The sequence below is a fragment of the Aethina tumida genome, chromosome 2 (assembly GCF_024364675.1).
Source record: "Aethina tumida isolate Nest 87 chromosome 2, icAetTumi1.1, whole genome shotgun sequence".
NCBI lineage: Eukaryota > Metazoa > Arthropoda > Insecta > Coleoptera > Nitidulidae > Aethina > Aethina tumida.
The window spans coordinates 35,946,773-35,961,345 of NC_065436.1; the positions used below are offsets into that span (position 1 = coordinate 35,946,773).

General features: G+C 26.6%; 1 protein-coding gene across 1 annotated transcript in view; it reads left to right on the forward strand.

Moving 5' to 3' along the window:
* Positions 1–861: 861 nt before the first annotated feature.
* The window catches only part of LOC109595725 (bestrophin-2), a 34,641-nt gene continuing 20,929 nt past the window's right edge, over positions 862–14,573 (forward strand). Inside the window, exon 1 of the mRNA XM_049963214.1 lies at positions 862–1,070. Within this exon, the coding sequence (XP_049819171.1) occupies positions 1,000–1,070 (71 nt within the window). The 5' untranslated portion in view covers positions 862–999. The remainder of the gene's footprint in view (positions 1,071–14,573) is intronic.

The window sequence follows — 14,573 nt, forward strand, 5'->3', positions numbered from 1 at the left end:
ACAAAAATGTAAAAATATCGCACATTTTTATATGTAATGCAATTATTAAAATTATAGGAATTTTCTGATTGTTTCTATTTCAGTTTAAAGGATGACTTAATTTAATAGTCACAGAACTTTAAAATAGATTAAATAAGAATTCCTAAAATCTATTTATAAGTAGATGACTAATAACCACCTAATTGATGTTTTGACCATTACAATATTAATATATTTGATTTGATTTTAATTAACACGGAAGTATGATACCTTTCGTTCCTAATTGTTTACATTCGATATAAAATTCATAACATAAATATGATCAATATTTTTATTTTAAATAAAAGTTATTTAAGTAGTAAATATAAATATTTTATTTAATTAATTTAATTTTAAAATAGGGGAACAAAATTGTTAACATAATTTAGAAATTTGCATGTTAAATAGAAGAAAATTTTAAATATTATAATATGTAGTAAATTTACATATATTAATTAATAATTTTATCATGTAAAATCAGTCATCGACCTTAACCCATTTGGTGATTAAAATTAATTAGTATAAATTCAACATTTCAGATAAATGAATTATCCAAATTTGATTTTTCATCCGTTCCAGAAGTGCGTCAGGAAAATTCTAGAAACCAATTGAGTTATCAACAAAACTTAAAGACCTGGAAACCCTTTAACATCGAAACATTTTCCCTCAAACGTAGACCATGGCAAAAAGAACAAAACATTTCCTATAGCAAAGTACCAACAGTACCATAACACCGGTACTAAAAGCGAGCAACGCAAACACAATTACATGCCCCACTATCCACCATCCAAACACACCTGTGCTCACCTACACTGGCACGGAGCAATGGCGCTCGCTGGTGCCAAAGTCAGTCCGTTTCGGTTGCACCAAGTGGTCGCAGGTCTGACGCGGTCGCCGATGTCCATCTGTTCAAAAGTGTATGTGGTGTGTTTCGGTGCGTCGGCGTTGATCAAGGGGCGCGGGGTCCGCGTGTGATCCATCATGACCGTGACTTACGGGGGACGGGTGCCGAATGGCAGCACGTTCGGATGCTTTTGGAAAGTGCTGGGAATGTGAGTTTGTTGTGGTTTTGTAGAAAGTTCTTTTTTTTTCCTCATCTTTTGGGTGATTCGAATGACCGTCTTTTTTTGGGGGGAAGACCACACGCGACTAAACGATTGTATTTGAGTGTGGCAAGACGTTGGTACTCGATAACGCGTCTCTGCATAATTCGAATAATGTTTACTGATGAGTACAACTGGTTTAGTCAACGAGCAAAGGTTTAGAACGCAAACGTTTTATGTGTAGTATTATAATTACATACATACACTCTTACACGTACATTTGATTATCAATTTTCTACCGAAATGGTACTAAAAATGCAAATCCATTTCAGGTCACAGATTTAAAAATTAAAATTAAATAAGGAAACATTTTGTTTTAGCACTAATTTTTGATTGTTTGATTTTAAACTGTGTCATTCCATTACAATAGGTACTAAAAACCACAAAGAAATTTGTTGCGGTTTGGCATTAAAAATTGCACAAAACGTGTTATCGGTTTATTTTGGATATCCATGAGTCAGTACTTTATCAAGTCATAACACTTTGAAGTCATTCCTCATAATATAATTTTTCCATGTTTTGAAAATTATAAAAAAATTGTTACACATATTTATGTATGTCTAAAATATTTTTGTTTTCTGTTTTGTTGTTAAACAAGGTATTATTTACAATTTCTATGGTGAAATGTACTGTTGTCGAAAACATTTAAATATTGGTCTTGAAAGGTGTTTTGAACAGAAGTGTGGAGAATGGTACTCATTATATTAAACTAGGAATTTCTAACAAATAAAAATTTAATAATTAATTAAAATTTTATTGTATGCATATATGCAATAAATTAATAGACTTATGTTTAGTTGTAAGAGATTATAAAATTCAAAATCGTCTCCACAATACGAATCTGTAATTAGTAAAAAGAAAAAAAAACTTTCAAATTGGAAGAAACTACTTCTTAGGTTGAGAATACCATAATAGTTTTAAGAGTTGAAAATAAATATATGAGTGAAATGAATATTATAAATTGATTTTTACAATTAATACTAAATAGACCAATTTTGAAATTTGATTAGAGAAAACGTTTAGATACTGATGTTGATTTTTCTTAATTATAGGTAAATTTATTTATAAAAGATTTCAATGTTTATAACTGTAACCCGATAATGAAAATAAATTAGAACTGGAATATTTATTTCACATTAAAGTGTGAATCATTATATTACATTTATACGAATGAAATATTCAAACAAATTATTTAAGTTTTTTTAATTAATTTAAAAACAAACAGTTTTGATGATTTTAAAATTAATATTTTAACACTAATTTAAGGAGGATTATGAAAGATCTCAAAGTTCAGAATTGTAATTTGAGAACTGCAATTATATTTAAAATTATAATTCTATGTTTTTTAGAATAATAAATTAAGAGTTTTTTACACTTTTATTTGTTTATTGTTCTTTGTAACCATTTGTTTTTCAATTTCTAAAAGATAATATAAATGATTTTTAAAGATTAATTTTTTTTTTCTTTGTTGCTCTTTTATTAAATTAAGAGAGACGTAACCTAACTTAATTTCATTCAACCTATGCTAACATAACTTAACACAGGAAGAAAAAAAACGATTTTTTTCAAATGACTGAAATAAACTGAATTATTTTTAAGTTAATTTTGTTTTTTTTTCGAAAACTTGATCTAGCCTAACTTAATCTAATTTTAAGTATCCACATTAACCTAACATAACTAAGAAAAAAAATGTTCTTTTTTATTTTTAAATTAAAAAATCTTGAAAACAAAATAATTTTTTATTTCTTTGGTTACTTCTTAGTTACTTTTATTTCAATTTTCTAAACATTTCAAAGTTTTTGAAAACTTGACTTAACCTAGTCTGACCTAATCTAATTTTAACTGATCTACACCAACCTAACTAAAAAATAACGTTTTCCCTTTTGTTTTTAAATAATTAAATCTTGTAATCAAAATAATTTTTTACTTCTTTCGTTACTTTTTAGCTAATTTTGTTTGTATCTTAACATTTCAAAGTTTTTGAAAACATGACCTAACTTAACCTAACCTGGCCTAACCTAAAATAATTTTAACTAATTTATATTAACTTAACCTAACTAAGAAAAAAACTTTTTGTTAATATTATTTTCTTTTTTCTAAACCTTTTGAAAACTTGACTTAACCTAACCTAGCATAACCTAAGCTACATTAATATAAACTAACCAAGAATAAATGACGTTTTCTATTTTTTTTAGACTAAAAGATCTAGAAAACAAAATATTTTTTTATTTCATTACTTTTTAAATCAAGAAATCTAATCTTATCTAATTTAAATTAAACTGACCTAAATTAACCTAACCTAATTTTAGAGTATTGTTTTCCAAAATAAAATAAATTATTTCTAATAGTTATTTTGTTTTCTTCATTGTCGTTTCATTTACAAAATCTTAAGTGTTATCAAATTTTCTAAAAACCTAATCTAACATAACCTCACCAACCAACCTTAATTTAATTTTATCAAATGTTTAGTATTTTCATCCAAAATAAAGTAAATTATTTTGGATGAAAATTATTATATTTGTAAACTTAACCTAAATTAACCTGACTAACCTAACAAAGGAAAAAAACATTTATTTGTGCCTGAAGTAACATATATATAAAATTCTTTATTTCAAGATTCATAAAAATATTTTAAAACTGAAGAAAAATCAAAACATCATATGAGAAAAACAAATCGATAAATAGGAATAAATTTTAACGTCCTCATTACAACTGATTATCCAGTTGATTAACGTTTGTCGTAAATAACTTTTGAACAAAACAAGCTGCACGTTGTTAATTAGAATTTAATTAAGAATTACAATAATAATGACACACGTCTCGGAAATGCCGGTTTTTTTTTCAATAATCATTTCATAAAATCTGTTTGTCGAACCAACGCAGCGACATGGAAAGTTGAGGTTGTGTATACCGAGAAAAAAAGTCGATAATTCGTATCTCGAAAAGCGATTCTCGATACGGTACACAGAACGTTGCGTAACCGAATCATCAGCGAAAATAAAACGTCTCAATTTACAGTCGATTATTTATTTGTTTTATTTGCTGATGTGCGACTTTTTACAATCGAATTCCAGGTCATCGATGATGACTAACGTTTCGTAAACGCGATAATTGATAGCCAATTTCATTTTAGTAACCGGCGTCGAACAAAAAAAAATTGCATTCAACCTGAATAAAATAAAATAATGGATTGCGATATTCGTATGTGGATTGCGTCAATTGCGTTCGATTTCCCAACTTCCTCGTGCACGCGTTACCATTTTAGACCGATTGATGGCCAACTGTAAATAATGTTAATGGTATCAATCACAACAATTACGGCTATCGAGAAATTAGCATTGAATTGCGTGCAAAATATCTAATGTGCCGCCTCAGTTTTCGCCGTACCGTTATCTATTTTCGACAACAATTTGGGCCGGGACGTAATAGGAAACATAATTATATAATTTGATGTTTGATCGGCGTCGGTATTTAAATTGAAATTCCTTGAGGAGAAGAGGTCATCCGAACCGTGTTTGTGTTCCTTGACACGCGCAAACGTTGCAGATGTTTGAACGAGATAGTTCGGGACGCAACGCAAAATCGACGGTGTGCATACGAAACAAACGCTTGGCCGGCCCGCATCTTGAGGTCAAAGAGTATTGTGAAAGTAAATTGGATTTTTTTCCAATCGGAAACGCAAAAATACGACCGTGGAGGTTTCGCAAGTCGAATCGACGGTTGGGGAAGTGAAATGCTTACGTTTCCTTCTATTGTGGAATCGGATTTGTTCAAGAGGCGATGTTTCCTGGTAATACGCTGACAAACAGTTTTATCAGTCGGAGTCGAGTGTTAGGTTGGACGTCTATGTTTGAGTTTTGGATAAAAATCGTGTAACCTTATAAACAAATATTAATTACTTCTGATACATGGCTCGTGGACATTTGGAATGTTGGTGATAAAGTAATGTCACGTGTGAATTGCATCTCGTGTAGCAATCTATTTGCTAACCAGCCTCTTTTGCTACATTGTATTTCCATTAAGGTGTCGCTTAGTCATTCCGCATTACTGCAATAAAATGCCCTGCAATATTTCACTTTCTGCTTTTTTATGGTGCAGTAAAAGAACTCTTGAATTACACTAGTTTATGGATTTTGATAAATTTTATATCTTCAAAAGAGTAATAATATTTATGCAAGTTACTTTACATGAAATCACATATTGATCTAGAAAGGAAGCATAGCTGAACTTTTTAAATCATAAAAAAATAAAATAAATACATTATTATTATTATTAGTTTTCATCTCTTCAACCATTTTTAGCTTATAGACATCTTCTATCAGAGATTTGAGAAATACAGTCATTTAACAAAAAAATTAATTATCTCTAAACTTGACCTGATCTCATCTCAAAGTATTTTTTTTTTTTTTCAAAAAATTGTTCTTTGTTGCTATTTGTTTAACAAAGAATTTTTTCAAATTGAAGTAGATGATTCGTATAGTGCCGGATCCTTACTGGCCAAAATCGCTCTGTTTTTCTAATATAAACTCTTTGGAACCGCCTATTTCGCATAAATTCGTAGTATAGAGATGTTATTGAATGAGTGACAAAATGATTTAGTTTGTCTTGTAGTGCATAACATTAGATGTTATAATTTTACTCATCTTTCATTTTTTGTTTCGTTTTGTTCTGAATATTTTCTAGAATAACTTTTGAAAACTACGTTTTTGAAATAAATTTGGGAGATTGTTTATACTAAATGTTCCACATATGTCCCTTATGTTGTTGTGATTTTGTACCTTTTTTATTTTATAATGATGAGATACTACGATTTTATATCCCTGATAAACCTAACCTAACTTAATTTAACCTAACCTAACCTAACCTGATCTAAGGTAACCTGTCCTTTCTTACGTTGCTTTTTACATTAAAAATATAAGATTTTATTTAATCTACAAAGTATTTTTTTTTAATTATTCTTTGTTGCTACTGGTTGTTGTACTTTTTGATTCTATAAAGATGAGATACTACAAAAACATTGGATTTTATTTAATTTACGAAGTATTTTTTCCAAATAATTGTTCTTGTTGTTACTTGTTTAAATGAATTTTTTTTAAACTAAAGTAGATTATTTTCTTTGTTTTCTGTTTTCAAGGTTTCTGAAAACTTAACCTAACCTAACGTAATTTAACCTAACCTATCCTAACTTAGCCTGACAAGGCTTAAGCTAACCTGGTTTTTCTTTCGTTGCTTCAAGAACATTGGATTTTATTTATTCTACAAAGATTTATTCGTTGTTGTTACTTGTTTATACGAAGAATTTTTTTCAAAGTAAAGTAGATTATTTTCAAGTATTATTTTTTTTGTTTCCTGTTTTCAACTTAACCTAACCTAAATTAATTTAACCTAAGCTAGCGTAACTTAGTCTGACAAGGCTTAAGCTAACCTTTTCTTTCTGTCGTTGCTTTTACATTCAAAAACATTGTTTTCTTTAAATTTCTGAAAATGTACCCTTACTTAATTTGATCTAATCTCTCAGTAAATTATTTTTTTCTTTCTTTTCATTGTTTGATTTATTCAAATAATGATTGATATTTTCACTAGATGAGAGTGTAATATAGTCTTAAGAAGATATTGACACTTACAGCATAGTACATTACTGTAACGGGTAAGGAATGTAATTTTAATTAACAGAGTTACTATACTAGAAGTATCTGAAGTTTTTGTGAAAGATTTGTTACGTCAAGTTAATATTCTAGAAGTTTTTTTTGTTACGTCATGTTACTGAGCACAATTTTTTTACAAGATATCGATGACTATAACATTTCTACTTAGTATCGTTAACCTTTACAATTGATCAGCTTTTTTAAATGGAGGTACAAGTAGCTAATCTTCAACTGGAGTACATATTACTCATTACTAGTTAGTTACCTTTATTATATAAACCTATCTTACAAACCAGTTGTTGTTGTATAAAAACATAAAATATTAAGACGAAATTGACGTATATGTTAAAAAAATACATTTTTTTTGTAATTAGTTTTAGTAGAAAATATGAAAAATGAACGAAAAACTTAATAAGACATAGTTTCAGTAAAATTGATGAATATATTCTTTGGAAAGTACTACATATCGTTCTATAAAATTAAAATATTTGAAAAATATACTACAATTACAATTAAATAAAAAAGCATTGACTTTGGTCTGTTCTCTGTGAATTCTAATGGTCACACAAACTGAACTACGACAGTTATGGACTCAGGGTTAAAAATATTCGTTCATATTTTCTTCGCAATTAAATACGAAATTAGACTAAAATATTAAAATATTGTTTTACAGTCCAATTTTCAAAGATGTGACTTATTGACCATATTTTTTTTTTTTAATTTTACATAAAATTACACTTGAGGAAAGTTTATTTCACGTAAAGTGTGTTTTAAACTAGTGTTACTAATAATTTAAGCAATAAAAATGTTGATGTGACAAGTTGACAACTCCATATAAAGATGCTATATAAGAAACTGTGTTTACTGACGTTAACGTTAATATTATGCATATTTTACACTTTAAACAAGCAATTTTAACAATTTACCACAGACTCGTACAGAAAAATAATCGTTTCGTATGTTCGGTCATGCACACACAATGTGATAACTTAAGCAGGTCGCATTATATTAACCTACTATTTCGTATTGTACACCTTAAACTACTACTAAAAAAACTCGATTCGATTTTCATGCAATTAATAAATATTATTTGTACACGTGTAATTGTTTACACGAAAATTTTATACATTCATAAAACGTGATTTATTTCCCGTGTTAACACACCGCACGATTATAATAAATAGTTACCGTGCCTGAAATTTCGCCAGCAAATTGTTATCATGTGTATGATTTGTAAAAAGTAAAAGTGGTGAAACTAAAATCGGTCCCGAGAAGTCAGCGATAAAATGAATATTTGAACGATTTGCAATGTGCAAGAATAATGGATTATTAATTATAAAATCGTATTCGTAACCACTTCTTAATGTTAATCAACCATGAACATGCTATTCGTAATAGATTCATTATTTAACCGGTAGCTAGGCAATTGTGTAAAAATGTAAAAATTAATGTATGCATGCACGAGCTGTGATTAACGCGTGATCTTTTATACATGTACATACATGTACGTGTCGACGCAAAGAGCGGAGGTCCGATGGTTCTGCGAACGGTTTTACAGTTACAACGACTCCAGAACAAAAACTATTTCAGGCCACTCAACTACAACTAGTCACTTATCCTTGACTTGATCACTTTATATGAGGAAACGTGAAATCAATGTCACAATTGTCCATATCTATTATTGATTTCTTTGTCGCTGGATTTTTCCATTTTGTTTCGGACGTGAAAAACCGGATTTTTCCGCAATTTTGTTGTTGTTGTTTATTTCGTATTTATTGCACGGGCGCGATTCCGAGTAAAAACGATGCACGTAAAATGGTTAATTTTATAGTCTCAATGTGAAAACAATGCGTTTTAAAATTGGAAATTTATTGTTCCGCTTGAAATTAGCCATTGTGCAAAACATGATTGTGATTATGCGCCATTAACATTTTAAATGCAATGGATTCGTTGATTGTTATTATTTGAGAAAAACAACGTAGCTTATTATGATGCTTCATGCTATTTTAAGATGAAATGCCACATAAATAGCTTACTTCTAAAAATACTTTATTATATTATATTACATATCAATGTTTCGAGGTTTTCTTTACATATTTTGTTAGGAGATCAGATAATTTAAAAAGTTAAAAATAATTATATGTTTTAGCAAATTTACATAAATACAATGAAATAAATTGCTTTTAAATATAGGAACAAAATACTTAATTTATAAACTATTCAAATATATAAAGATAACTTATTAGATATTTGTTTTAATATTGAATTTATTTTAAACGAAACCTCATTTTTTAAGTATTTTCTGATAATTTTTTATTGCAAAACTTCCAAAACAGTATTTATTTTATAAAAGAGTTATTGTGAAACGTTTTAGAACTGGTTATTTATTATTTATTTAAAACTTATATAGTATATATTTTATGAAAAAAGTTATCGGAGAAGTTTTTAGAACTGTATTTGCCATCCACAATTCTAAAATTAAGTTATTGAAATTATTTTTAAAGTTACTGAATTTATTTTAAACTAATTAAATCATTAATTTTTATTATCAAAAAAATTCATTGGAATTAATAGATTTATAACTACAGAAACAGTATTTGTTTATAGAAAATTGAATATTGTTATCTAGAATTGTAAAAATATCATTTTTAAAGATTTTTTATTTAAAACTTTTATTTTACAATGAATTGGTAATTTTCTTAAATTTTATAAAATGTATTTATTTTATAAAAAAAATTATTGAAGATATATTTAGAATTGTTTATTTGCTATCTAGAATTCTAAATATAAGTTATTGAAAGTATTTTTCCAGTTACTCGTTTTAAATTTATTTTAAACTAATTAAAGCATTAATTTTTTTATTATCAAATAATTCATTATATTAGATTTAGAACTACAGAAAGAGTACTTGTTTATAGAAAATAAAATATTCTTATTCAGAATTGTAAATATATTATTTTTAAAGACTTTTTGAAACTTTTTATTTGCTATCCAGAATTCTAAAGAGTCTAAAGTTATTGAAACATTTTTCAAAATTCAAAATTTGAATTTATTTTGAACTAATTTAATCGTCAATTTTTTAATATCAAAAAAATTCTTTAAAATAGATTTAGAACCAAAGATTTATTTGTTTATAGAAAATGGAATATTGTTATCCAGAACTGTAAATGTATTACTTTTAATGTTTTTTTTATTGTAAACTTTCATTTTTTTAATGAATTGGTAATTTCTTAAATTTCATAAAAAGTATGTATTTTATAAAAAATAGTTATTGGAGAAGTTTTTAAAACTAGAATTATATCTTATCCAGAATTCTAGAGATAAGTTATTAAAAGTATTTTTTAAGTTATTTGTTTTATCGCTTAATTTTATATAGAAAATATACATTGGGATAAATTTAGAACTATAGAATACCTGTTTTATAAAAAATTGAATATTGTTGTTCAGAGCAGTAAAGAGATATACTATTTTTTTATCTTAAACCTATATTTTTTCTAACAGGAAAACAATAGTGAATAATATTTTTAATCGTTTCAAGCTTATAAATTTAGCAGAACCCTTTAAAAAACCCATTTGACATATACATCATTAGCAACTAACTTCTCTTTTTACAGTTTTTATCCACACTTCTTTGTTAACTTAACAATAGTTTTTTCATAAATTAAATAAATAATCTGACATAATAAACTTGATCTCCAGCTACTGTATAGATTACCACATTGTGCAAAGTGATAGTTCGTATAACACAAATGACTGACTTTCATCCGTCTTCATTTTCTATAATACATCCGTTAATTATCCCATATGGATTCATTTACGCCGATCGTGGAACTTTTTACTGCGGGGCATAGTTAATTGAAAAATGACTAGTCAAAAATAAAAAAATGACCGAAGAAAAACTAAATCGATTACGGAACAGTACTGCAAAACTTTCACGGATTTCTTTTTATTAATAAAATGTGCAAATAATTTTGTACTGTTATCCAACAACTTCCTAGAACAATGAACATATATGCACAGCGTTCAAAGGTCGTGGCCTTTTATTATTAGTCTTTTGTCGACGAATCTGTAACCTGAACCTATATCACTATTGTTGCACAGGAAGAATCCAATTTAACGTTGTTTTTATCTTGACCAATACACGTCAACAAAGTAACCATAAAAATGTTAATAACCCGAAGCATCACAGATCGCAGAGAGATAACACCATTGCAGAAGTAACATTTACGATGTAAAAATGATCAGGCACATTCTCTTCTAGACGGACAATTTGGTCGAACAACCTTCAAAGGTTACGTTGCTTCGTAGAACACGTAAACTGGTTTAGAATTTTTATGTATACGTATACACAGCTGTTTTAAACTCGAGATAAATCCGTGATTTGAATATTTATAACCTGCTATCGATGTATATGTGTTTTACTTTGTGTGACAACTTGATGAAAATTTTAAAATCATTTTTTGTATGACACTTAGTAGTTCTAAACTTGTTATTAACGAAACACAAGCATTTGAATTTAAAGTGCCGTTAAAGTGCAAAAATAAATTAACGTATTTGTGTTTTATTTGGAGACGAGTTGATTATTGTATAACCACTTAAAAGTATTAATCTTGTTATTAAAGAAACCTAAGGAATCAAGAATTCGAATTTACTTAAAGTGCTATTAAAGTGCAATAATTAATCGACGTATATGTCTTTTATTTGGAGACGAGGTGATGTAAATTTGGAGTTAATTTTTTTGTGCGACCACTTAAAAGTATTAATCTTGCTATTAATGAAATACAAGGAGTCAAGAATTCGAATTTATTTAAAGTGCTATTAAATTACTTTAATAAATCGAAGTGCGTGTGTTATATGTCATTACTAGTTGGTGCAAATTTTGATTTCATTTTTTGTGTGGGCACTTAAAAGTATTAATTTTGCTAATAACAACACATAAGTTAAGCACATTAAGTCAAGAATTTACTTAATGTGCATTAAAGTACTCTACTAAATCGATGTTTTATTTGGTGACGTCTTGATGGAAATTTTAAATTAATTTTTTGTATGACTACTTAAAAATTAATCATGCTATTAAAAAAGTACGAGATGTCACGAATTCGTACAACTTAATGTGCAATTAAAATGCACTAATAAATAGATGTATATGTGTTTTACACTGTGACAAGCTAATGGAAATTTTACACTCATTATTTGTATGACCACTTAAAAGTATTAATCATGCTTTCAAAAATCGATTTGACAACTTAAGGTGCGCTTAAAATGCACCAATAAATCTTGTAAAAAACAGCACAGGATATAAACAATTTTAAAAACAATTCCTAACAATTGGTGAGAATCGATCAAGGGCAAATGAAAGAGCTGTTTATTTAACGTAATAATCGCTGTATTGCGCGACTTCTTATGCAAATCGTTACGATTTGCATTTGGTTTTTTAATCGGTTTTTGTTCAAACAGATTTTAGACACGAAACGCTCGGGGATGTTTGTTTTAAACTTTAGAACAATTGCGACTAATTTACGAGACTGTGAAATTCTTTCGAACCGATCGTCGTCTGATCTCGCATTCAAATCACTCGGACCTGATTATTTTTAACCGAGAATTTTTTGTTACATTTTAGCTGGTTTGCGTTTTTATGATTTTTATATCATTGACCTTCGTAACGGTTCGAATTGATCGACAAATTAAAACTGAGTTTTGGCTTCGGATTCTTAAAATGAATGTTTAACCTTCTTGGAATGTTTTAAATTCTTGTGGTTATTTTACTGATTATTTATCTTAGATAAGAGTAAATGAAGTATTTTATTAAATTATTTGAAATATTAATTGATATCTAATTTTATCTGATTCATTATTAAACATTTTATATATATATATATATATATATATATATATATATATAAATATTTAATTTCCCAAAAAAATACACATTTCTTGTTACTTTTGTATTATTTACAATAAATAAATAAATAAATAAATAAATAATACAAACAAAATAAGTAATTATAATAATTAAGTATAATTAATTTAATATAAACATACAATTAACATTCGTTTTTCTTATCAAAAACAAGAATTTTTTGTGTAGTGCTCAATTAATTATTAAAAAACGGAATTATTTTTTATAAACATAAAATGGATACTTATTCATTTTTTATTGAATTTTTGTGTACAATTAATTATTAAAAATATACTTATTTTAATATACCCCATATAACATATAGGGAATACTTATTTTTTATTAGAAACGAGAATTTAAAATATATGATATAAACAAAATGGATATTTATTTTTATAAAGAAAATTTTTTATATTGTGTTCAATTAATTATTAAAAAATATTTTATATAAATAAATATAATTTTAATATAAACATACAATGAATATTTATTTTTCTTATTATAAAAGAGAAATTTTGGTGTAGCGTCAATTAATTATTAAAAAATATACTTATTTAATGTAAAATATAATGAATATTTATTTTTGTTTCCGAAAGAGAGAATTTTTTATGTTGTGTTCAATTAATTGTTAAAAAATATATTTATTTTAATATAAATATATAATAAATATTTATTTTTCTTATTAAAAAAAAAGAACTTTTTATGTTGTGTTCAATTAATTTTTAAAATATATAATTATTTTAATATAAACACATAATAAATATTTATTTTTCTTATTAGAAAAGAGAATTTTTATGTTGTATTCATTTAATTATTAAAAAGTATACTTATTTAATATAAATATATAATGGCCATATATTTTTCTTATTGGAAAAACCAATTTTATATGTTGTGTTCAAATAATTTTTAAAAAATATAATTATTTTTATATAAACAAACAATGAATATTTATTTTTCTTATTGGAAATAAGAATTTTTTATGTTGTGTTATTAAAAAATATACTTATTTAATGTATATTATTAAATATATATTTATTTTAATATAAATATATGACGAATATTTATTTTTCTTATTGGAAACGAAAATATTTTATGTTGTGTCCAATTGATTTCTAAAAAATTTATTCAAAACAAGAATAATTTATATTATATTCAATTGATTAAATATAAATATGTCATGAAAATATATTATTTTGTGTAATTTATTGTTAAAAAATAAATCAAATCAGAATAAACTGAAATATGATTTTTTTTTTGTTAGAAATTATTTTGTGCAATTATTTACCCTCATTAATATATTCAATATTTATTAGTGCAGGATAAATTTAATTGAATCGCATGTTCAGTAACGGATTTGCATATTACACAACAACATTCCACAACATGAAATTAACCACGAGATGTTACAGTGTTGTTTATTTGCAACAAATCAACTTTCTATAACTCTTTCAAATCCACTTCCTTTAAATCAATATTATAAATATATAAAATGCGCCTTGAACTTGATTTGGTCCTTATCTGCGCAAATATCTTAAAACCAGCTACTGCATTACTTAAGCAAGCCAGTTGTTAATTTACATAAATCGGCCCTGGTGGCGATCATTACTTTTGTAAACACTTTATTTTCGTGATAATTTCACTAAAATTAATTTTATAACCGTGCTTGCCCTGAAGAGAAGACAAAAACCGACGATTTTCTTATATTTCGAAATATATTAAGGTCGGTCTTTGTCAGGTAAAAATGAACAGTGTAGGTTTTGCAATTAGGGACCGTGTTGTTAATCGTATTACAGACTTTCTAAGGCTTTTAAAACTAATTTGCATAATGTACAAGTCGAAATTGTCCATAACTAATTAGCAATAAAAGATGTTTCCAATGTGAATGAGAGAAAACAAAGAATATACGAG